Source organism: Festucalex cinctus, chromosome 1 (genome assembly GCF_051991245.1).
Source record: "Festucalex cinctus isolate MCC-2025b chromosome 1, RoL_Fcin_1.0, whole genome shotgun sequence".
NCBI lineage: Eukaryota > Metazoa > Chordata > Actinopteri > Syngnathiformes > Syngnathidae > Festucalex > Festucalex cinctus.
In genome coordinates this window covers 64,590,423-64,616,467 of record NC_135411.1, presented here as the reverse complement: position 1 = coordinate 64,616,467, position 26,045 = coordinate 64,590,423, and the positions used below count along the sequence as shown (strand labels likewise).

The following is a 26,045-nucleotide window of genomic DNA, read 5'->3' as shown; positions in this document are numbered from 1 at the left end:
CACATCCAAATCACATTTCCTTAACCTTTGACGTGCAACAGTTGAGAAAAAAAATGAAGGCACTGCAGGAAGATGATGCCAATCAAACACATTTCAAATACTCAAAGATGAAGAAATAATAGAAAGTTTGAAAGATGAATATGACAAACAAACAAAAACTACATTTTTAGAGGAGTTGAAGCAAAATGGCAGCCAGTGCAGTCCCTTACCAGGTTAGTTTTGTTACTAGTTCGAATACGTACGGGTATTCCCAGTAACTGGGGGTCCACCGGCTGACGGAAGGGGAGGGACTCGGGGTCCTGCCGGTACAAAGCCTCCAAGGTGGGCATCAGTGCCTGACGTAACTCCTCTGGCTTAAAGACTGGGCCCGAAGATAACGAGAACAACAAATAGCACAAAGGAGGCAGGTAAGAAAAATTAATGGTGGGAACACATTGGCTTCGATAAGAAAAATGTTGGCTAAAAAGGATACATGCCTCTGCTGAGGGGTCAACATTCCCATAACTCATACATAGAGGCGGGAAAATCTCACCACCTCGCGATTTGATTTCTATTCTGATTCAGAGAGCCTCAGCTCAATTATTGATGCAGCTCTATGCTTCTAGAATTGATGCAATTTTTCTAAAATGGCATATTTTCTTGACTGTGTGACTGCTTTCAACAAAGTATTATTAATACTTATATTTGGATCTATTAAATTTCACCATTTTCTACTAAAACCAAATAGAAACGTATACTGTAGAAAGTAACCAATAAACATGCTTCAATGATACGTTTTCTAATAATTGGCATAATCATAACAGTCTTTTTAATCAAGCTCACGGGTAAACACTGAATCCTGCATACTAGCAGTTCGGCACCCGTGAATTTATCTTTTTATTTTTTTTTCATGTATTTTTTTGTTTTGGGTGGTGGTGGATGTTACCCTCCATATTTTGCCCGTTTTTTGGTTTTTTGTGGATACGCATATTGAATGTTTATCAGCCTAATTATGTAATAATTCATCGTTCCAATTATTCACTCACAAGAATTGGTGCAGTCGTTTCCAAATGTAATTATAGATTGTTTCGAAAAATATGCCCCTTTACAGACCCACAGGATTCCCAAGGCCTAATAGCGGCTATATCTACCTCACAATGTATTAACAAATCAATTATTTCTCCCACAACAGCTACTTCATGTTATGCAATTAAAGGTTGCTGTCAGCAGAGTGCAAACTTACTTTTCTTCTTGCTTTGAGTGCTGGCTGGGGAGCCTGCTGACACCTCGTCTTGCTCTTTGGGTTCTTTTTTCACCTCTGGCTTTTTGTCTTCCCCAGTTTCCACCGACGAAGATGCAGAGGATGACGACGTATCCATGGTGTCTGCTTTACACCCATCTTCTGATAAATTCTCTTTCTTTATCTGGGATAAAGACATGATTTATTCTTCCCTGGAAGAAACTGATGTAAAATGCATGCCGCCACTTTTGACAAAAAAGAAACCGACAGGGAATATTCTACGGCCGATGATACATATTGCATAGACGTGCGCTAAAAGCGTCCAATTCCGTATCAATTTATCTAATTTTGACCGATCAGATGACACTTTAAATGCACATCACCATCCAATAGGAGAACAGTATCTAGGAGCATTACTATTAACATAAGGAGTGTGACGCTCGATAAATTGTGATATTTTGTCTCCCGATAGATTATCGATACGCCTACGCAAGTATCGTGATATTTGTACTTAATATACAGCCACTATAATGGCTCCATTGTTCATTACTTATTGAGCAATTATTTGGCAGGCCACTAGGGGGAGTGCCTCATAAGAGTGGCAGGGAAATGTACGGAAGTCTTTAGGCAAGAAGACTCATGACCTTGTACTTGTGTAAGACATTTATTTGTCCAGCATCTGACTGTGTTTTGTATACGTTTATATGAAAAAATTGTATTATATTTTAAATTTTAACATTTTAAAACATATTTTGTTTTGAATTTTTGAAGAACACAATTTCTGAGGAATATTAATATTTATTTAATATTTAAGTAATGTTAATTATTTACTTTTGCAATGTTACACAAAAAAAAATTGTCACAGTTTATAAAATGAAACAATTGACTGTGACTGACTGACATGTTGCATGACAATAGTGTTTAAAGCAGCTATATGGAAGATTTAAAAATTTAAATCGCTACTGCCACCTGTGGCCGAAAACAAACTGCACGCTCGTACACGCTGCGCGCACTCGTACGTGCACGACCTCAATACTGAAGACTGGGCTCTTCATATCCAATTAAACTATGTTTTCAGAGGTAAGAAGTTTTATAACGTTACACAAAGCTGGCCACTTCACGGGATGAGACTCTCGATCCCTACTAAACAATTGATGTCCACGGGACGTGCAGATCATATTGCTTTAGTCGGTCGAAGTCCAGTCCTGTGCTGTACTCCAAAACGATGTGCAAATTACGTCAATTAATTGGACCTCATTCCGATGTTAATATGCAGTTACATATTGTAGTCACCCCGCTCGACGGACGTCAACCTGATTCTAGTCATTATTAGTGTGTGTCGCCCCCAGGCTAGCGTCATTGTGCATGAGCCGAAAGGTGGGCTGTCAGTTATGGAAATTGACGATTGTGAAAAACATATAGACCCATTCACTACTTAGTGTGATACGGCCGTGAATGTTATCGCCATTCAGTAGTACCGTTCACATTCCGTTAGCATAATGTAGCTACAATAGGCTGTTTTCACGGAGGAAAATAAGGCAACATTTAGCCTGATTGAAACGCCGCGGAATGGAACGTCTGTTCTTCATAAAGTCATTCTGTTCTATTACTAAGGGTGTCACGATTTCGATTTTTTATCGAAATCGATCGAAATTACGTCACGATTTCGAGCATCGAAATAGAAGAGAGGACACACGATTCGATGCCCCCCCCCGCGCCCGCCGCCACCGCCGCCACCGCCACCTCCCAGGAAAGCAAATGAGACGCAGCCATTCAGCTACTAGCTAACGGCACTTGTTAGCTGACTTCTCCTGCAGTCATGATGGCAAGCGCGGACAGACACAGCAATGGTGCTTCAAGCCGCTCCCGCTTCTCTCGTCACCAGTTTGGAAACATTTTGCGTTCCCGGTGAGTTATGTCGACAACGTGAACGTAAGACCAGATAAAAAGACCACAGTTGCAAGATATGCTATGTGCGCGTACTGTACTCGGCCACGGTGTTACGCCCGGCTCGTCAAGGGGAAGGGAAGTAACACAATAACAGAAAATATAGAGTAGATAAACACGGGTCGACTTTAACATCTGAGTAGTTTTAATTGAAATTTCAGGCAGGGGTTTGACAAGGGAGTGAAAGTGGAAGGTGAACAAATAATAACCGCATTTGACAGAACTGACAGAACGGAGGAGAAACAACAATAACCAATAGGGGTATAATACACGGATACACAATAGCGTCGCGCTGGCACAGTCGTCCAATCGGAGTGTCGCGCTGGCACAGTCGTCCAATCGGAGTGTCGCGCTGGCACAGTCCTCCAATCAGAGTGTCGCGCTGGCGCATTCAAACTGAAGTACCATTATACGGGCACCAGCCGACACAAACACACACATACATACTAGGGGAGCGGAGCCGGCGGCGGGCCCGAGCCGCCAGCCGTAACAACGGGAAACACGACAAACATGACGGGACATTTACGCAGGCATCACAAAGATTTAGATTTATCAAATTCAACTAGAAGTGGGAAAACAACGGTCCAACCAACTATTTCATCCTCATTTACAGTGAAACTTCCACACACTTCAGCTCGCGCGAAACGCCAGATCCATAGGTCTATTTATAGCAGCAGACCTGCAGCCTTGGAAAACGCTGGATTCAAACATTTAATTAGTGTACTTGAACCACGCTACAGTATGCCCAGCAACTGTAAATGTTGGGATATAGTTTGTTCAGGCTGTATTTGTTCCATGACTTTGGATACAATATATTTTTTGTTGTTGTTGCACATTGCACATTATTTTAAGAGGAACGCACAGCACACTGTTGTAACCAAAAACAGTCAATAGATGGCAGGCACCCACTGTGACTTTTTGTTTTTGTTTTTTTATTTTTTATTTTACACTTCAGTAAGAACAAGACGGTTAACTTTATATTGTAAATAAATTCTTTGAATTTGATCATTCCTGCCTAATGTCAATTATCATATATTACATAAATTTACACAAAAATAATATGGAAATTGCATCACCTATATGTAGCCGATCTTTTGAAATAAGATTTACTGTACAATGAATAGAACCAATGATCATAGACTAGCCTTAGCCTACAGAAGCATATGCCTCTGTGTTATAAAGTGGGGGAGCGGAAAAAAAAAAAAAAAAAAAAAAAATCGAAAAAAAAATCGAATCGTGACCCCAAAATCGAAATTTAAATCGAATCGTGGAGTTGGCGAATCGTGACACCCCTATCTATTACATTCAACTTTGCCGCCCCTTTCACGCTAAATGTTGCCGTCCACCTCACTTTCACCCCAATAGTTACGACCGAGAAGTGATCGATCTTGAGGTTACTGCTATTTGAAAACAACACATTTTCTTCTAAATGTCAAGACACTCGCTTCTTACATTTTGGAGGAGAAAGAAAGCCAGCTGTGAATCACTTTTCTAATCCAAGTCCAATCTCAACTCTCTCCACCGCTGAAATGTCAAACCAATGTTCACTCTTGTTCTTGCCTGGCGTCGGTCACTATCAAGTTTTGATTTATTTATTTTTTTTTCGTGGCACTTGACATTGTTTTCATTTCTTTTTTAAGCAGCCTTCCGCGGAGTAACAGCGGGTGTCTGGGGCAGCGAAAATCTGTACTAGTTCCGTCTTCGCGACTACAGGAAACAACTGACGAGAACGTGCATGACGTCACATCACGCAGACAGAGGGCGGGAAATTCGAAGGATTCGGACCGGACGCTTCCTAAATAATATTGGCCAGAGGCTTGTAGGAGTACCCATTGTGAACAGCTAAGATGTTGATCTACTAATTAGAATATGTTTCAGTCATAAATGGTCAAATAAAAAAACTATTGTTCAGATATTTTTTTCCTCCATATAGTAGCTTTAAGAAAGACTCAAATTTGTTCACAGAAAGTGGTCTCTTTTAAGAAGACATTTGTATTTGTTTTTTTTTGTTGCTTTTTTTTTTAAATACGCACACACTAAAGTACTCACTGTGAAGTAGACACCAGTTTTAATGTGTTTCAGTGATGGTCTAAAAAGAAACTAATTTCTCATTGAAAAAACTGTTTATGTCTTGAGTAGTTTTATCGTAGATTATCATGGACTTATTACCTGACCAATATATCAATAATCGCGGTATCATCATATTGTGAGATAATCGCTATTGTGAGCTTTGTATCGCATATCGTATCGTATCGTGAGGTACCCAGAGGTTCCCACTCCTAACTAACACTAAAAAAAACTTAATTAGAAAAGAATATATTGAGACTGGTTACTTTTCCACAAGAAAAAAAATCTATTTCATTGTATATTGTTCCAATATTGTGCATCACAAGAACATTTATTATGTTAAAGGCTTTTGTGGCTTAAGGACATTCTTACCTCAACCTTCTCCTCCGCTTTTTCGTCCGGCTCAACTTTGCCCGTTTTCCCCAGAGACTTGCCCTCTCCTTGGGTTTCGTCTTCTTCTTCCTCTTCTTCCACCTGTTTTTTCACTTCCATTTTGATATCCTCTTGGATGGGAGCGGGACATTCCTGTGGGGCAAGCTGGGAACTTGGACCAGTACTGCTGCTGACTGAGGCTGGTGAAGACACCTGGCCATCCGTTTTTACAGGCAGCTTCGGAGACAGCTGCTAGAATAGGGTTACAAGAAAAAAAAATAAGTTGACTTGTCTTTGTAGATTAAAAACAAAAGTGGGTTGTGAGGATAACTAGTGAAATCTACTCACTGGGCTTGGTGGCAGCTGTAATGGCACATGTGCATTCTGGATAGGCACCAAAGAAGCCTGAGCTGCCTGGGGGCCCGAGGTAGTAGCACCCCCAAGGGTCTGCTGTGGAAGCTGATGAGCCTTCTCAGAGCTCCCTGGTAGCTGCGGTGGCGGCTGAGATGCTTGCAGTTGATTCTGAGAAGGCAGCTGGGGAGTGCTCGGGGTCTGCGGCTGAGGCGTCTGCGAACGAGGAGTCGTCTGATGAGGTTGAGGCGTTAAGCTGCGTGCTGGTGAGGGAGAGTTTGTTCGGATGGGCGGACAATGAGGAAATGCGCCGGGCTGGTTTGACGTGGACGATGGAGGCAAGTTGGGCAGAGGCCCTGCACCGCAGACACCACCAGTCCCCAAGGAGCCAATAGAGGCTGCAGAGCCCGAGGCGGGGGTGGCAGACTGGGCTGAAGGGCTGCCAGCTGGTAGCGAAGGTGGCGTTGACATCTGGTTCTGCTGCACAGGACACAAAAATGAATACGAGGATTGTAAAAAGAATGCCTCATCATGATCAGATCTCATAGTCATGCTACATGATCTCTGGCCCTAAATCTTTACCAGCGGCACAGCAGCCTGTGATCCGGGCTGGTTCACACCAACAGGGCCGGAACCAAGACCAGGACTGGACCCAGGAAACTGGCCTGGTGGGAGGTACTGGTTCGGTAATTGTGTGGCATTTGGCTGTGCCATCCTTGCTGATCCCATAGCCATCTAAAAAGCAAAGAAAGTGTTCGTTAAATATAAAATACTTTTAAACTAATATTTAAACAATAAATGTACCCCCCACCCCCATATGATTAGAAAATGGTTTGATCCACCTCAGCCCTCCCACCTTTACTGTTGCGTACAAGTGCAGCATGCATGATCGTCCTCCAGCGGTACCTCCCTGTGACTGTCTCGTCGAGTGAAATTGTAAGTTCCTTACTTTCACAAGTATATGCGAAAGGTTTATTACTCCACCACTCAATACCAACACCAACACATTATTTTCATTACTAGTCTGCCTTTTTTTTTTTTTTTTTTGCTGTTCAGTCGTCATGCTACTTAGGTAGTGAGCTGAAGTTTCCCAACTTGGCGATACCAACCTGGTTCATCGGAGCACTGAGTGGAAGCGGAGGTGTTGACCTTTGACCCATTGACTGCATTCCCATCTGGCCAAACTGGTTCATCCCTATATGGTAAGTATGAGATCAAGAATGAATGATATAATTACATACTGCATACGCCTCCAAAACAATTTGGGCAAAAGACGATGGCAGAAATGGTGTACATATTTAAGCAATGATGCAGATTGTTCCTAAGGATATGCTATTTGGGGTGTATTGTTTTGGTTTAGTTGATTTTTCTGTTATTGCTTGGTAGCATCTCGGGCCATTTTTTGTTTTGTTTATATTTTATTTTATTATTATTTTTAGATTGGTAATTTGTGTTGAGCGCTTGCTTATTACCCGCAATTTGTCCATTTTTGTATATTTAAAAAAATTGTAAACTAAACTCGTCTGGAAACGGTTTCGGCATCTCAATCCCTGCGCATCAACCTCAAATCCAAAGTACTTCTATACGAGACTTTGGAGTTTTTTCTTTTCAACTAATTGAGGGGCCGCTGCAGTTGAAGACGACGCAGATGTGCGGACTACTGTCATGGTGCACGCATGTTACTCTACTTCCTTGTTATTGTAGCAGCGAAAGGGTAGTCACGTGACGTCATTAGACGTAACGTGGGTTGCCAGATAAGCGCTCATATCCACCCAGTTTACATGGTGTAAGCTTGTGTGAGTGAGTGCGTGTGGGATTTAAAAAATAAATAAATAATAAAATAAATAAATAAACACCCCCAAAACAACACAAAAGATGCGGCCAGATATGCCACCTCGATACCAATCGGTACTTCGGGTATTGTAGAAAAGGCAGTACCATCACATTTTCAGAATCTTGGCATCGACTTGGCACCGAAGTATCGGTTCTTGTGACAACCCTACTGTGCAGTACATTAAAGCAGGTTTTCTTTCAACAGAGTGAAACCCTTCATCTCCGCCACAAGTATAACATAAAAGCTGGCAGGTTAGAATCCATAAATTCAACTTCTTTCAATAATCTAACCATGAATGTCCATACATGCTTAATTCCTGCAGCTGATGTAGGCGCCTTTGAAAAGTTTCTACAGGAAGTTGAATAGACTCACCTGCTGGGTTCTGCATCCTGCTCGCCATCTGATTTGGTCCTCCGGGTCGGATCATGGACGGATCAGCGTGAGGACCATCTGACAGAATGACAAGTTGTTTTACCAGAATACCAGAGCACGTCTTCCTCCATACTTCCACGAGTTAAAATATATTTTTCAATTATATTATAATTATGGCTACTGGTGAACAGATAACCATCTAAGAAGTACAAATGGCATGTATTGTATACTTACTTGGGGGTTGACCTGGTGGCATGGGGGGCTGACCCATAGCGAGAGGCCCCTGTGGGAAGCCTGAGGAGGCCAAACCAGGTTGCCCCGGCATCATTCCCTGCTTTTGAAGACGAGTCCTCCTCTTCTCCTCAAGCTCCTTTTGGATCTTGTAGATCTTCTCTGCCAGAAGGTGGTAGTACTCCGCCTTGAGACGAGTAGCAAGAATGTTACAGCCCAGTGATACGTAAATAATGATGGATGACGTTTTTTTATTTCATGCGCTGATTGGCTACAAAAGTAAGTGTTGTTATTTACCCTACTGTTGGCCGACTCATACATGTCCCCCTCTACTTTACGAGCATATGCCACTAGATTTTCCATCCGCCGGTCCTTCAGAGCGGCTGGGTCAGGAGTAGGAAAGATGGCCTGGACCCTACACACAAACAGAAATAGAAGTTAAATTCTGATTTGTTCCACATTTTAAAAAGACAAGTAAGGTTGAAATAAAACAACAAAAAAACACATGAAACAGCGAAAATGTCCCTAAACTTGTTTTGGCTGATAAAAGGGAGGAAGGGAAACATTGAAACGCTCGGCGGCAGACTCACAGCTTGTGCACAAGGTGGTTTCGCAAGTCTTGCGTGATGTCTTCATGCCAGGACTTCCTCATGGCTGCAGAAGGAGGAGCTGCAGTTGGCATGGATCCCAGGTTCCCCCCACCATCATTCATCAAACTGTGGTGAAGGCCAGAAGGTGGTGGAATAGATACATTTGCTATGTTGAGCATAAGCTGCCTGAAGAACCTTTTTAAACAGGTGACGCCAATATCAAATAGTCCTACCTCTGCGCATTTATACTGTTTTGCAACATGGCGTCTGGCAGCAGGGACGCCTGATGGTTTGAGGGCTGAACTCCACCATTCACTCCCATTGAGTTTCCTCCTGGATTGAGATATTTAAAGAATATGCCTTTGAGTTGAGTTAAAGTGAAGTCAACCTTAAACATTTCTTGACGATAATGTGTTATGTGACCTCACTAGTCTAAACATGACATTCTGATTAATATTACATATGTGGAAAATGAGTTATGCAGCAAAATCCAGCCGTTTTTATCCATCTTTGCTACTTGTTGTCGACTGAAGATGGCATCACAGTTGCTCAGGGCTCAGGCAACAACCAATCACAGCTCACCTGTTTTCTGAAGCTGAGCTGTGATTGGTTGTTACCTGAGAGCTGAGCAACTGTGATGTCATTTTCACTCGACAGCAAGTGGCAACATGGCTGCTTTCTGATATTGATTAAAAACTGCTGGATTATGATGCTTAACTCATGTTCCACTAACGCAATATTAATCAAAATACCATATTTGGACTAGTGGGGCTGCATAGAACATATGGTCAAGAAATATTTTAGGGGGTTGACTTACCCTTTAAGCCCTGAGGGATTCAATTAGTATTGTACAGTAACTCCTTGTTTGTAGTACTTCAACTTACGAGTCATCAACATGTTTTTTTTTTAAGATAACAAGATGTTGCTTTACCAATTTTTTTGCTTCAACGTGTGAGCTTCGTCCTGTCCAATTAACAGCGTAATGTGCATCCGCAACTGTAGCTCAGCATAAAAAACTTGTACATGGGAGCACTCGGAAGTCAAGGTACCACACACACTGTAAAAACAGCTGCCTCAAAAATAACCCAAATTGAGTCAAAAAGGGACTGACCCAACTTTCTGGTTTATTCAATTCACCCAAACTGAACAACCCGCGAATAAATAGGTTGCTTAATTTATTTTAATTGAATTTGTTTTAACTATTTGGCTTTAATAACTCAAAAAGTGGGGTCAGTTCATTTTTGAGTTGACCCAGTTCAATTGGGTTATTAACCAAAAAGTTGGGTCAAATGAATACCCCCACAAAATAACCACCAAAATCGGGGTGCTTTGTGGGTTATTAATTTAATTTGACGCATCATTTTCGGGTTAAATAAATATTTTTGTTATTTAACATTTTGTATTCACTAACTGAGTCGGTCAGTTCTTTTTTGACCCAATTTAATTGGGTTACTCGATTAAACCAAAAAGTGGGGTCAACTGTATAATCCACAAAACAACCCAAAAAAAAAAATTGGTTGCTTTGTTGATTATTAATTTAATTTGACCCAACTTTTAGAGTGAAACAACTCAAAAAGTCGGGTCAGTCCATTTTTGACCCAACTGTTTTCACAGTGAAGTTATGAAAATGACTAATGACAAACTAACCCATGACATTCAGATTCCGCATCCCGGGTTGCCCTTGTATCCCCTGGTTTGGCAAGTTGGCCTGGGGTGCCTGTGGTTGCATCTGGTTGCCCTGGTAGGTAAGCCCAAGTGCTGCGTAGGCCCTCTCTATGGAGCTGGGGTCGATCTGATTTGGTGGGTTCAGGTTTGGAGTATTGGACTGTCCACCCGGTACACCAGAACCTAAAGAGTTCACCAAACCGAGCCCTGCACTACTGACAAGGGCTGTGGTGATGGGATGATAGATAAAGAGGAAAAGATTGATGATATTGAGGAAGCAAAACAATAGAATATGCATCTGAGTTGACCATATGTAATACATATAGCCTCAAATCTTGTGTTGAAAAACAGACATCCACATCCAACCATCCATGCTGCTAGCAAGAGAAACACTCACACTGTTGGTTCCGCTTGTCTCCAGCGTTTTTCAAAGGCAGGCATACAGGACAGTCATGCCGCGTGCAATTCTTCCAATGAGAGATGATCTGTCTTGATGAGGCACAATGCGCCACTAGGACCCAAAAAAAAAAAAAGAAAAAAGAAAAGAAAAAAAAAAAGACAATAACAGGGGCAAGTTTTAAAGTAAAGGGAGAAAAGGACAATGATGACTTAAGTGACAATTCAGGATGATATGCAACCAACGTATAATAAACAATTGTTCAAACTTCAAGGTATAAACTCACCCTGGCAGGACTTGCCAGCCTGGCAATGAGTCATGTGGTTAAGCACGTTCTTCATGGTGCGACAGTGTGGCAGGTTGCACTGCCTCACTTCCCCATTGGCCTGCTCCCTTCGCTGGCACTTGTGCGCATGGAGCAAGAGGACCAGCTGCTGTTGAATAAGCTTACGCTTCTCCGGGTCTGCTGTAGGGGGCGCTGTGCAGGGACCTGCCCCTACAGCACCAAGTCCAACCTGAGCCGCTCCAACTGCTGCTGGTGCTGCTGCTCCACCGACTGATACGCTGCCAATGCCTGGAGGTTGCTGCTGCTGAGGCATCTTGAGACAAGAGATAGAATGTTGATTATTAGATTGCTGACATCTTTTCAAAGGCAATATGGCAAGTGCCTGATATTTCACACAAGCGTATCCTCCTTGGATGAAGACATGCATATAATCCATCACCAGATCCTGACAGTGTAATTAAATTCAACCTTTTTTTTTCTCCCCGTCTTGGTCATGATACACTTTTCAGCTTTAATCAAATTGCTGGAGCGTTTGAGTAGTGTGCGTCGCATCTCGATTGACTTTGGGTGAGAGGTGGGCTAACACACTGGACTGACAATAATAGTCAATCTAATGCCGCTTTTCCATCGTGCCCGCACCACACCACACCACACCACACCTCACGCAACCACACCAGACCGCAACCGCCGGTTTTCCATTACAACTGGCGCAAGGTGTGAAGGGGGCGGCAACATTTGAACCGTCCACGGCAAGCCTGCACTCCCGCATTGCGTGTGGATCTGAGATAACATTTCCCGAGTGGTAAGTCGCGCCAACATTGAACCATATTTACAATGGAATATAGACCACCATGTATGAAATATTGCGAGACAGCTATTTGTGAATGGAGGTCTGCCGCTGGAGCTCTCATTCAAGTGAATAGGAACACACCACCAGCCTCGCGATGTTTTTTTTTTTAAAACCACAAACATTACGAATCCATCCACAAGTACCTTTTAAATTATAAATATAGTTAAGCGTTGTTGTAAAACATTATTATATTTATTGTATATACTGTATTTTTATGACTTTGGCGAAGACCGGCGGGCGCTTCTGCCTCTCTCACTTAAAACAAGGAAATGGGCGTGGGCCACGGCGTTGCTTGAGGTGGCAGCGGCGTTGCTGTCGGCCAATCAGACGACAGGTGACGTCACGGCCCCGCTCGTCCCCCGATAACCGGCGCTGCAGAACTGCTGCCGAAAGGGTTCTAAACAGCGGTTACAACGGTACGGCTCGGCCCCGAAAAAGTCCCGTGGAGACACTAACATCCGGGGACAAAAATTGCCGCTTTGGTGTGGAACCGGTACGGTGCAAAAGCGCCATAAGGGTTGACACATAGGGGCAGACAACCGTTAATGTTTACTTTTATTGACAATTTAGAGTGCCTGCCAACTTGATCAAACATGCATGTCTTGGTCCATGGGAGAAAGGAGGAATATCTGGAGGAAAAAACAACAACAACAAAAAAAACACTGGCATAGGAGAGACTAGGCAAACTCCACAAAGAAAAGCCCGCAATCAAACGCAGGACCGACTTTGCTGCCTTAAGCCTGGTTCACACGGCAGGAGAATTGGCCCGATTTTAGCCCCGAATTTCCCCTCCTGACAATCGTAAGGACGCGCCGAGACGCAAGCGATAATCTTCACAGATAATCCTGCCGTGTGCATTGTCACCACACACGGCGCCTCCCGATATCGGCACTCGGAAGGACCCCCCGACTTTAAATCGGGCATATCCAACATGTTGGATTTTTTGGCCCGATTTCGCTCCGCGCAGCAGATTCACAGTGACATGCAGCCAATCAGAATGCGAGCCAGCGAAGAAGCCGGCGGGGAATTCAAAATCAAAACAGTCATGACGCAGCAGAAAGTCCGTGCTCGCGCTATTACACGTTTGTTTTTGTTTTTTTTTAATACACGCACACACATTCTCCACAAATAAACGTGGTCTCCGGGTGGGACGCCAACCCGCGCCGCCAGCACCGAGCCGAGGGCAAGCGATGTCTCGCCAGTGCCCATTTACACTCCTTTAAACAACACCTTTTCTTTTTATGCCGGTTTTTCGGCTGAAAACCAGGATCCACTCATGTTGACGACTCGGAAGCCACATTTAATCTCGAGAGGTTTTGTGAGACTTCCCGTCACATTCTTGAATGAACTCGGCTCGTGTGGGGTGTGTTGATTGTGCAGTGTGGCCGGTACGTTCCAAACTGGAACTCCCGTGATTTTTTCTCTTCACGTGTGGTGTCTGTCAAAGATTTGAAATCGGCCGACAATTCTAAAATCTTGCCGTGTGAACCAGGCTTTAGGTTATTGTTATGACCTCGGGAGTATGGTGATGTACTGTACCGCAGGGGTCAACCTGTCCTATCAAAAGAGCCATTTTAGGCCAAATAAATGATGAAAAATCTGTCTGGAGCCGCAAAACATTTGAACATTGTGACGAACAAACAGTGTGTTAGTGTTGGTCCAATGTAGTGAGGGCTCAAGAGCTAATTTAAAACTGCACCATAACAGACAGATACGTAGCATGAAATAATAGTAGTTTAAAATACACTGTCTTCTACCTTTCTTCTTCCGTTTTTGATTTTTTAATTTTTTTTTGGGGGGTGGGGGTTTGGGGGGGGGGTAATTTTATCATACATTTTTAGACTTTTTTGCCTTTCTGTCAAATTTCTGACATTTTTGGCAATTTCATGGACATATGGTAATTTTCTGACTCTCTTCTTCCTTCTTTGGACATTTTCTAGCTAGTTTTTGACATTGTCTGCCCTTTTTTGATAGCAATTTTCTGATATCTTCGGCAATTTTGTGTACATTCTGTGGTAATTATTTTGGATTTCTTTTGTTTTTGGACATTTTACAGCTACTTTTTAAATGTTTTCTTTTCTGCCTTTTTTTTTTTTATTCTGTCTTTTTGGCAATTTTGTATGCATACATTTTCTGATAATTTTGAGTATTTTTTTTTTATTTTATTTTGCTTTTGGACATTTTATGGTTACTTTTTGGGTGGCACGTGGATGACTGGTTAGCACGTCCCCCTCCCAGTTCTGAGGACTCGGGTTCGAGTCCAGGCTCCGGCCTTCCTGGGTGGAGTTTGTATGTTCTCCCCGTGCCTGTGTGGGTCTTCACCGGTACTCCGGTCTCCTCCCACATTCCAAAGACATGCATGGCAGGTTAACTGGGCGCTCCGAATTGTCCCTAGGTGTGCTTGTGAGTGTGGATGGTTGTTCGTCTCTGTGTGCACTGCGATTGGCTAGCAACCAGTCCAGGGTGTACCCCACCTACTGCCTCGAGCCAGCTGAGATAGGCTCCAGCACTCCCCACGACCCTTGTGAGGAATAAGCAGTCAAGAAAATGGATGGATGGATGGTTACTTTTTGTACATTTTATTCTCTGCATTTTTTTAAAATTAATTTTATCATTCATCATGGGTGTACATTTTATGGTCATTTTAGGGATTTCTTCTTTTGTTTTTGGACATTTTATGGTTACTTTTTGAATGTTTTTTTTCTGCCATTTTTATTATTTTTTCTGACATTTTTGGAAATTTCATGGACATTTTATAATTTTCTGCTTTTCCTCTTTTTGGACATATTTTCATAATTTTTTGGACATTTTCGGTAATTAAAAAAAAAAAAAATCATCTACTTTTCGTCTATTTTTCTGACAACTTAAATATTTCGAGTCGACTGACATTTTATGGAATATTCAATTCTTTTTTTTTTTTATCTAAATCAAATTCATTTGAAGAATATTTTATTTTATTTTTCTTTCTGTCAAATTTCTGACATTTTTTCCAATTTCATGGACATATGGTAATTTTCTGCCTCTCTTCTTCCTTCTTTGGACATTTTATGGCTATTTTTTGACATTATTTTCTGCTCTTTTTTGATAGCAATTTTCTGATATTTTCGACAATTGTGTACATCCTGTGGTAATTATTTTGGATTTCTTTTATTTTTGGACATTTCATAGCTACTTTTTAAAATGTTTTCTTTTCTGCCTTTTATTTTAATTCTGACTTTTTGGTAATTTCGTATACATACATTTTACGATAGTTTTTTAGATTTATTTTTTTATTTTATTTTGTTTTTGGACATTTCATGGTTATTTTTTGAACATTTTATTCTCTGCATTTTTTTTAAATTAATTTTATCTTTTTTTTAAGCAATTAGGTGTACATTTTATGGTCATTTTAGGGGTTTCTTCTTTTGTTTTTGGACATTTTTTTCTGCCATTTTAATTCATTTTTCTGACATTTTTGGCAATTTCATGGACATTTTATAATTTTCTGCTTTTCCTCTTTTTGGACATTTTTTTCAGCCATTTTAATTTATTTTTCTGACATTTTACGCAATTTCATGGACATTTTATAATTTTCTGCTTTTCCTCTTTTTGGACATTTTTAAGTACAGTGGTACCTCTACTTACGAAATTAATTGGTTCTGGAAGAAAGTTCTTAAGCAGCTTGTAAGTAGACAGTACACGCATTTTCCATGTAAATTCCCTAATCCGTTCCAAGCCTCCCAAAATTCAGACATAAATGTTTTATAAAGCATAAATGCATCAAAACATGTAACACATACATGTTACAATAAGATTATTGCACAATAAATGAGAGTTGTGCATAATGTAAAGAACAAAGAATAGAGTAAAGAATAAAAATGATGGTCATTTACCTTTTTAACTACTGTCCTCTTTGTTTTTTGCCCTCTTTGATTCATGCTATCTCTGTGTTTTTGCCTGGTGTTTTGTAAAGAACTGATCCAATGATGTTCGTTTTTTTAACAATCTTGTTTATTATTATTTTATTTTTTTTTATTTATCGCTCACTCACTCACGCTTACATCATGTAAGCCGCACATCATCTTCCGAAGGCAAGTGGCGGTTCCACTCCTCCACCTGGAGCCATTGTTTTTTTTTTTTAACAATCCTTCGAAAATGTCTAAGGTTAAACATCATCATAGTGAACGATCGCCCGAATGGTGAAAACTTTTTCTGGGTGATACTTTTCGATCCACATGGCCTAAAGAGCCACATGTGGCACCAGAACCGCAGGTTGCAGATCCCTGCTGTAGTGGATAAATATTTTTAAAAATATATATCATTCTTACCATTCCAGGCATGCCTTGACCCGTTGGCAGCTTCTTCTCCATGTTAAACTGGCTGGCCATATTGTTGGCCATCCCAGCCTTATTCTGGAGTTGTGGGCTCAGCCCTGCTCCTTGCAGCCCCTGGCCAGCAGACTGACCATAGGGGCCACCATAGGGGCCCGCATTGGCAATCATATTCATCTATGGAAGGTGAGGAGAAAACAAAGATATTGCAATGACGAGAAAAGGGGTGAATGCATGTGAAGGATAGGACAACTTAGGCTGAACGATAATTCACGAGCAATATGTATCACAGTAGACACGTGCAGCAATATCAATACAAAATGAAGAAGCGGCTGAAACAACGACTAAGCGTGCACGCAATGACCAGTCCACTCAGTTCAACTCTTGCACGATTATATCGTCCATTATGACAGGTTGTTCGTTACATCCATACATGGTGACGTGCTTACCCCGGGTTTTCACCGGATGCGGTTGCGGTGCGGTTGCGGTGCGGTCCGGCGACGCAAGCAATTAGATTCCATTCATTCGAATGGTGCAGTTTACACCGCTTGCGGGTGCGTTGCGTGTCGACTGCGTCTCAGCTGCGGCGTGCCGCAGCGCAGGCCTTCCGCAAGGATAGACCTATTTTCTATTTTTGTCGGACGCCGCAGCGGTAGGCCTCCGGCAAATGGCAAGCTAGCACAAAACACATCGAGCGGGACAGGAAGACCGACGCAGTTTCAAAATAAATTTCCGGTTACCTTTCAGAATAAAACACTCGCTAGCTCCTATTTCGCAAGCTTTTCAGCAAAACGTGACGTGGGCGTCGCCGGGCCATGTGCTCATTCACGGTTTAGACACCAGCGAACATGGACGAGGAGAGGTTTATATTGGAGGTGGAAAACCACAAAATAATATATGACACGGCACATCCTTTTTATAAGGACAACCAAAAAAAGGATGCTGCATGGAATCTCATAGCAGAAGAAGAAGAAAAGGTTAAATCAAAAGAAGTCTACCTCTCTTTCTGCTTCTCTGTTGAGCACAGACTTTCTGTATGTTTGTCGTTGTGAAATGCCACATGATAGCGCGCGCGCGGTCCCGCGAGACACGTTGGGAAGTGGGCGGCGACGGAGCTACCGGACCGCAGCTGTGCGGAGCCGGTGTGGATTGACAAAAAAATTGACCCGTCCGGAGCACGCAGTCAAGACGCACCGCACCGCAACTGCACCGCAACCGCATCCGGTGAAAACCCGGGGTCACTCCGGTGTTCGCTCTGACCCTCAATCAGGTAAGTAAAACAATAATGTCCCTATGGCAATAATGAGCTCGCTAAAAAGATAAAGTAGATCTAAGACGGCTGGTCAACTTTAGTGCATGCGGTTTTTGGATGTGCTACACTTGTATTAATTGAACATTGAATGAAGGTTAATGAAACTGTATCAACAATACTGCTTTGGGCTCATGTCTTCCACAAATAATATGCTGGAGGAGAAATGGATGTAAGCAACATTGCCCATTACACTACATTATAATGTAACGGTACACAAAAACAGTGTACATTCCTTGAAAATGAGTTTCACTACCAAATATTTTGAATAGTATTTTCCTCTTGGTATCTGTTTATTTAATCAATTTGTTTTTATTTTACTTTCAATCAATTTATTTCGACTGATATGAAATACTTTATTTATGATATTGTGATACATGTTTCAGCCATATCACCCAGACCTATTGAGCACATTATGTTTACAAAGGCATTTATTTAATCTTTGTATTGACCAGATTATTACTTTTTCATAGTTGCATTGACCTCTTATTAAAGGGACTTATTGAGCAATTTTCAACAGTAAAAAGTTAATATTTTGTCCATAATTAACTTGATAATTTCATTACAGAGTTAATTTTGACAAGAAATGTTAATTTAATTTAAGTTGTACAATGTACAAGTAATATGATTGAAGATGACATCACCTCTGCTGATGAAATAGGTGACGACCAATCACGGCTCACCAGTTTTTTGGGTTTGGTCAGCAAACAGAGCCATGAATGGTTGTAATCGTTAGCCGTTTCCTCAGCACAGGTGATGCCATCTTCAGTCAACAGCAAGTGGCAAAATTGTTTTTTAAAAGGTATTAATTGTTCATAAAAAATAAAGTTGTCACATTAATTATTGACAAAATATCATCTTACAGTTGAAAATGACTCAATGAGTCGGTTAAATATTGTTAAAATAAAATTCTTTTTTTTTTTTCTCCAGTTCCTTAGTTGAGTAGCACACAACAAAAACGATCAAAATTGACCAATATGAAATACTTATGTCATGATACACTTTTCACCCATATCACCCAGTCCTAGGAAAACCTTTTTTTTTTCTTTTAAATATATGGAGCGACCCAATTTTCTCAGGAAGTGTTCATGATTTAATCTATCAAAAAGGAAGGAGATCCCCTAATTCAAATTTCTTATGTCATCAAAATATTTCAATGCCTTCTGAGCTAAATTTCAGGTATTATTAATAAAAGCTGTCCATTGTGATTTCTTTAAGTTTTGTGTTGTTGTTTGCAGCAATCCCTTACATAACATAGAAAATGGAAGCAGATAGTCAATAGTTCAAATGAAAACAAACGCAACCATGTGTTATGGTAGTCTGGGCTCAATATTTGCTTTTCAACACTCCGATTCTGCATTTGAGCGACATTCGGGATTTAGCGACTTTGAGTGCGTTTACCTTGTTCAGTGCTCCTGGTTGCTGTGGTCGTATCCCCGGCTGAGCAGCGGACCCCATTTGCTGACCACCCTGCTGCTGCTGCTGCTGCTGCTGCTGTAATGTTTCAGCTAAAAGATTACTGTTGTTACCCATGCCTGTACTGCCAGAGTAACCCATTCTCGACGAGCCATTCATCACATGACCCGCCATCAAACCTTGCTGCTGCTGTCCATTGCTGCCTCTCTGGGCAGCCATCATAGCGGTTGCCCGATTCAGTGACGCCACGCCGCCAACCATCCCAGCCTGCTGCATTAGTCCAGTTTGTTGCTGTTGGCCTTGGGGCGGCATGCCTTGGGGTGCACCAGGGGAGATGCTGACACCTCCCAGTATACCCATGGAAGCCCCTGGTCCAGTACTGTTGGAAGTAGAGCCACCCTGTTGTGATGGGCCACCAGTACGCAAAAGCTCGGACAACTGTTTGTGTTTGGCAGCAGCATCATGGCTTCCCAAACCAATCCCTCCAAGACTAGTATGGAGTTGGTTGATGTCCCCTCCATTAGTCAGCCCCAGGTCTGAGGAGCTGATGAGCTCGTCTGGGAGGTCGTGCTCGAGGTCAAAGAGTGAACCAAAATCTAGAAGCAACAAAGTGAAAATGTACCAATCAGCAAAATCAAAATAGACTGATTCAATAGATAAGAGCAGTCCTGTCAGTTTTTACGTTTCATGGTTTACAGCAGAGGTATCAAACATACGGCCCGCGGGCCGGATCAGGGCCGCAAAGGGGTTTAATCAGGCCCGCAAGATGATTTTGTAAAGTAAAAAAATAAAAATAGAATTGTAATGTCGGACTAATTAATCAGCCGTCCAAAATCAAAACTAAATTTGTACATTCACAAGCAGTCCTCAGATGAGCAATGCAACTTCTACGGGGTATTCGTCCTGGATGTCATTTTACATACAACTTAAAGTTCGGGTTTGTTTAATCATCATCATCATTATTATTATTATTATTGTTATAAATCATAGGCCGACAAACGTGTTAAATATGACACAAATAGATGAAGGAATTAACATCCTTATAACGTCATTAATTGCGCCACACAATGCATTCTGGGAACTATATATGCAAAGCAGATAGATTTAACACGTCCGGAACTCATACAGGCGCAAGTGTTGCCGCGTTCCATTTGCATTTGTGTTATTTTCCGGAACAATATGATGATAGTAAACTCCGTAATTTAGGGCTGGCACACAAATAGCGAAAATCTGTGTATAATTGATGGCAATCATTTTTAAGTTATGTACCATTATTTTACCGATGGGGCCCACTTGGTAATATTTTTCCCTCCATGCGTCCCCTGAGCTAACATGAGTTTGCCACCCCTGGTTTACAGACATTTCTAATGTGGCAAAGCTGACACACATTTGAAAACCATTTAAGCTTTCATTTCTATTCATTACATTTTATTTTAGGAATCTGGATGGACTTCCCCCAACACTCAATGATTTCTGAGCATCGGCTTATTAGTAATTTTTGTGTCATGCATGTCAAAAAAAAGTTTTGTGTGTATGCAGTCGCTTTATTGCAAAATAGAAATGCTTAAAAATATTAACTTTAAGTGAACATCACACATGAAAACCAAAGAACTCAAAATTGTAGCCACTGCCTAAACTTATCAGCTTGAAAAACAAAAACAGCAATAAATTCATGAAATCACTAAGTGAATTCAGTTGGATTTGTATAACGTAAGACAACAAAGTGGATATTTTGCAGGGTGCAACGTGCCACTTAGCGCTATTTTGCTGTGAATCGCGAGACAACTACAAATAAAAAACTCGACCAGTGAACGTGTACTAGCTCCTGGCATAATGGTTACGGCGCTGAACTCCAAAGGCGCAAAGGTCACGGGTTCAAGTCCCACTGACATTTTTTTAATTACAATTTCTTAACAACGTACATGTACTGTACATAATTATATATGTACGTCGTACGGTACAACATATATGCACTGAGATTAGGATTAGGCTGGTAATGCATATATTTGACGGTTCTGGTTAGGCTACTAATGCTAATACAGCCTATCTTCAATGGCAAAACAAACCGAAAGCTTCATGAACAGACACATAAGGTGGTGAAGTAAGGAAGAAACCATGCCCAGCGCATGATTCGGTCAAAGAGAAAGACGTACATGGCAAAATAGCGCTAGCAGGAAAGTTGCAGGTCATGTTAATATACTCATTGCCCTAAGTCAAACTTCACTCAATTTTTGGAGGGCATTTTAATAATATGTGTCTAACTCAAGGTACCGGGGCCATCACATCATTTCATGTGGCCTGCTATAGATGAGTATGTGCCCCTATTTCATGTTTTTTTTTTCCCAATAAAATTATTCTGTGCCAAAATTGCAAATTGTCTGCACTTTTAATTACTACATCCTGAGATATCAGATATTAGATTACCAAACCTATATATAAACCTATATGTAAACCAATATATTGGAAAAGTTTAAAAAACTGTTTTCCTTTGATTTCTGATTTCAAAGTAACTTTCTGATTTCTCATTATCAATGAAGTTGTTGTGCATATGCAATACTTTACACAACAAAAGTAGAAACGCAACTTTTGTTTTTGCTCTGATTTTTTTATGAGATGAACTCAAAGATCTAAAACTTCTTCCACATACACAACATCACAATTTTTCTCAAATATTGTTCTCAAACCAGTCTAAATCTGTGATACAGTGATAGTAAGCACTTATCCTTTGCCGAAGTAATCCGTCCCACCTGACAGGTGAGGCATATAAAGATGCTGATGAGACACCATGATTAGTGCACAGGTGTGCCTTAGACTGCCCAAAATAAAAGGCCACTCTGAAAGGTGCAGTTTTGTTTTGTTTGGTCTTGACTGGTTTTCTGAGTCGAAAGCCCCCACCCCCAATGGAAAAAAAATGCACATTTTTTTGTGTTTAGCCTTTTATTGTGGGCTGTCTAAGGCACATCTGTGCACTCATCATGGTGTCTAATCAGCATCTTGATATGGCGCACCTGCTGTGAGGTGGGATGGAATATCTCAGCAAAGGAGAAGTGCTCACCATCACAGATTTAGACTGCTTTATGAACAATATTTAGGAGAAATTGTGATATTGTGTATGTGGAAGAATATTTAGAGCTTTGAGTTAATCTAATAAGTGTTGCTTTTAGATTTTTGTTGAGTATATGACAAGTATACATTTACGTGAATTCATCCTAACGGCCCTCTGAGGTAAACCATAATTACAAGCGTCTGAGACAAAAAAAATAAATACATAGTTTTACACACCTGACCTAGAAGAAACAAATGTATATTACACATTTGCAAACATTTCATTGATGTCATTTAAGCTTATGTTGAATTTGTAACAAGTGATATTTTAAAGCACAGATTACTTATAAATGTAGTTTACGGGGAGACAAGTAGCATAACTTGATTTATTTTCCCAGAACAATTAAAGTTGTGTAATTTAAAACCGAAATTGTTAAATATGTGTGTTGTATCACGCCTCCCAAAAGTATACTTGTAGTTCCCTTGTAGTTAAGGGAAGGGTCAAAACAGGCCTAAAGTGTATTGTTTCCAACCTCAAACGGTGGAATTATGTTATTTCTAAATGGGTGAATAAGCAATTAAATTGAGAGGAATTCAAATGGTTTAGAAGTGGAGATCGATTATTTGTGAAGCAGCGAAGCATTGTCACTGCGCTTGCAGACAATGGAAGGAGTAGCAGAAGGGCATTGTCGGTAAAACAAAAGTGAAAACCACTTGGCCTTAAGACTTGAAACGGGACATTTTTTAAGTGTTCGATAATTCTTTTAGAACGCGGTGCCGTATTTAAAAGAAAACAGACATTTTTAGTTAGATTTCAACGCTTTGCACAACTTCAATCAAGTATCGAACAATAGATGCTTTACAAGTGCTCGCTGAAAGCAGAGTCTATCGGCAGCTAGCTATACGTCGAGTGGTTTGAATGTTATCATAAATCTCCCCCGCAAGTACAAACAGCAGTGCTTGCTGCAACGGAAAAGCGTCGTTCTGGTGATCGATACGGTTGAGCAAATCAAAGCTGATGTGTTTAGCTAGCCGGCTAACGAGTACAGATGCGCCGGTGGCTGCAGCACTTTTTTTTTTTTTTTTTTTTTTTTTAAACAAGCTGCTAGCCCATTCGTGTAGCGTCACTTTCCTCTCAAAAGCCGTCTATAAACGGAGGTGTTTCATACACCGTTTTAAAAGAATGACATTTTGCGCATGCCCGGTTACGTCCGTCCATTTTGTTCACTTTTAAAGCAGAACGTGAACTTTGACGGCGACTGGAGTGACTCCACTCTCCCATTGTTTGGAGGTGGATCTTGTAGTCGCTAGCTTAGTTAGCGCATCGATGCTAACGCTTCAAAACATTACTCGGAGAAAGTTGATCGAGCCCCGTCAGCTCCACTTTGGGTTCACTCTCGAGCGACACACTTTCACCAAAAAAACGACTAACACACTGATCAAGTTGTTAATGTATGTTTGTGTCAGATCAAATCGTGCACGCTGCAGGATTTGCAAGATGGGTAACTAATAAACGCACACTTCCAAGTTATTGTCTCCTCGTAAACAAAATGGACACGAAATCTCTACATACCGTTTCCATCACTTGCAGACACGGAGAGCGCTGGAGAGGACAGCTTTGGCCTCTTGGCTGAAGGCGGGCCTGACTCCAGAACATTATCGGCCATATTTTTGACAAATTCAAAAAGGGGAAAAAAAGTTTTAGATCCACAAAGGGCAATCGTGTTCCCCTTATTTGTTCCTTCTAATCCGAATCGCTTCTGATCGTCCCCCCACCGCTTGGGGGACGGGAGGGGAGAAGACGGCTATGTTGAAGTGTTCCACCGCTCTCCGTCTCGGTTTATTCCTGTGCGCAGAGATCAGCCCCCCTCCCGTGGCGGAGAGTAGTTTGTTTCTTCGCAGATTTGAACAGAAGGAGGTGGGAAGGTGGAGTCGACGTGCGGCCCGCTGACAACCTCATGTAGCCTCGGCAGCGACACGACAATTGTCCCGGGATCCGTCGTCCGTCGCTTGCTCAGTCTTATCCGCCATAGTCGGCGGAGGAATCCGGTAGCCCAGCCTGAAACGCTCCGGTGAGAAGTCCAACGGGAATCCCGATAAACACTTTTGAGGGCGGTGCGTTTCTCATACAACACTGGGAGAGCCCTCAGTTGCGTTGCCAATATCACTCAGCTGGACATACATCGCGGCAGATTTCCAAATCCCAAAAGGCAATCAACTGGTGCGTTGCGAAAAGGTGTTAAGTGCTGCTCCCGTGGAAAGAGAATTGGAAAATGCTGCACAAGGACGTATGAGAATAGTGTCTGCTCAGAGAAAACTAAAATGGTCATGCGTGAGATGGATCACTTGAGTTCATTTGAGTGTTTGAATCATGCAAGGCACTGGGTCCACAAGAACGGGCTCATATTGCACATCTGCTGGTTGCAACCCCGATCGGCTCGATTGTGCCTATTGCAGCATGCAGGCGAGGCAACGACAAAGACCAAAGAAACTTGTCAAAAATCACAAACGGTGCAAGCGATTCTGAAGCAGACTTTATTCGAGGCTAGCACAGTTCTGGAGGGCAACCGAGGTGCTAATTGACAATCAGCGGACAGTCAGATTGATCCAATTAGCCTTGTTTGATTTTACAGACTATCACTTATCTGAGCTCCAGATGAGCATCTCCCTTTATTTAACTCGTTAAATCGCTTGACAGCAAAACCGGAGGAACCTCTATTGCCACTCACTGCTCTCGGTGATGTCTTTGCCTTTCCACAAGAAGAGGAAAAGATTTCTTGAAAAACCTGAAGCAGGAGCACAGCTGCCGCGATATTGTTACAAACATTGACATTGGCTCGCTGCGGAATTTATGGCTATTTCTGAAGCAAAAAGGGTCCACATTGACACTCCCCTTAAAATATTTGGGGTTTAAAAAAAAATCCTCATTTGACTCTTTGTGATGGAGAATGCCCCCCTTCGCGTTGGTCCTGACAATTTCTCTTCTCTTTAAACCTGTCTTTCTTTCCACCTCTCCCTTCTGCCCGGCAGCAATTTATTTATATAATCGTCTATGTGGGCTCTTTCCTTCCACCGCGACGCACGCATTATTTTTCATGTTTTCCTGCAGCCGTTTTTTTCTCTCCAAATTCCCCCGTACGTTTTGATATGTAGCCCTCTTCCGCGTCTCCGCTCCGCGAAACACCCCCTTGCTTGGATTTTTTTTCCCCCAGAGTATTTCCTTCTTATATATAAATATATATATATCACCGACTCCCGCTTCCTCGCCACAGCCGCCTTCTCTTTCCCGGTGGCGTCTTTTTCTCTCTTTGTAACGCGGACGGGATTCGGCCAGGTTGTTTTCCAGCCGGCGGTTGTCCGAGCGGCTGTCACTGGTCGCCAGTCACTCCTTCCCTCGGTTATCTCCTCCGCTCGGACGGTCAGTCCGCACAAACAAAATGGCGGCTTGTTGTTTCTACTCCTCTGATGCGGGGGGAGGGATGGATTGGAGGTACAGCAACATAGGCGTGAAGGGGTGGATGGTGGGAGGAAGTCTTCGAATGTGTTCGGGATACTCCGGAAACGCTCGTTCGACGCTCATCCAAAAAGCGACGGTGGCACTTGGAAGTTTTTTTTAAGTACTAATTCAATGCATGGAACATGAACATTGTAACGCAACAACACACTGGAGCCTCTCCCCGATGAGGCCATTTTTTTTTATACTTAAAATTAAAATATTTTTTTAAAGGAGTACGAAATGAGCAAAACACAATGTCCGTTTTAATAATTTCGCACAACGGGGGAA

General features: G+C 41.9%; 1 protein-coding gene across 8 annotated transcripts in view; it reads right to left on the bottom strand.

Moving 5' to 3' along the window:
* ep300b (EP300 lysine acetyltransferase b) overlaps positions 1-25,772 on the bottom strand; it is a 44,490-nt gene extending 18,718 nt beyond the window's left edge. For 2 of the 8 annotated variants that reach the window (XM_077502413.1, XM_077502450.1), the window contains exons 1-17: positions 23,835-25,771; positions 19,202-19,812; positions 16,489-16,668; positions 11,332-11,644; positions 11,046-11,159; positions 10,631-10,873; positions 9,217-9,316; positions 8,984-9,109; positions 8,691-8,808; positions 8,397-8,580; positions 8,163-8,240; positions 7,066-7,151; positions 6,539-6,691; positions 5,954-6,436; positions 5,606-5,857; positions 1,223-1,403; positions 210-361 (exon numbers count right to left, since the gene is read on the bottom strand). In XM_077502413.1, the coding sequence (XP_077358539.1) occupies positions 210-361; positions 1,223-1,403; positions 5,606-5,857; positions 5,954-6,436; positions 6,539-6,691; positions 7,066-7,151; positions 8,163-8,240; positions 8,397-8,580; positions 8,691-8,808; positions 8,984-9,109; positions 9,217-9,316; positions 10,631-10,873; positions 11,046-11,159; positions 11,332-11,644; positions 16,489-16,668; positions 19,202-19,812; positions 23,835-23,928 (3,468 nt within the window). In that variant the 5' untranslated portion in view covers positions 23,929-25,771. Of the gene's footprint in view, positions 1-209; positions 362-1,222; positions 1,404-5,605; positions 5,858-5,953; positions 6,437-6,538; positions 6,692-7,065; positions 7,152-8,162; positions 8,241-8,396; positions 8,581-8,690; positions 8,809-8,983; positions 9,110-9,216; positions 9,317-10,630; positions 10,874-11,045; positions 11,160-11,331; positions 11,645-16,488; positions 16,669-19,201; positions 19,813-23,834 lie in introns of all 8 variants that reach the window. The other 6 variants (XM_077502460.1, XM_077502469.1, XM_077502432.1 and 3 more) reach the window with 5 other exon arrangements.
* Between the last annotated feature and the right edge of the window lie 273 nt (positions 25,773-26,045).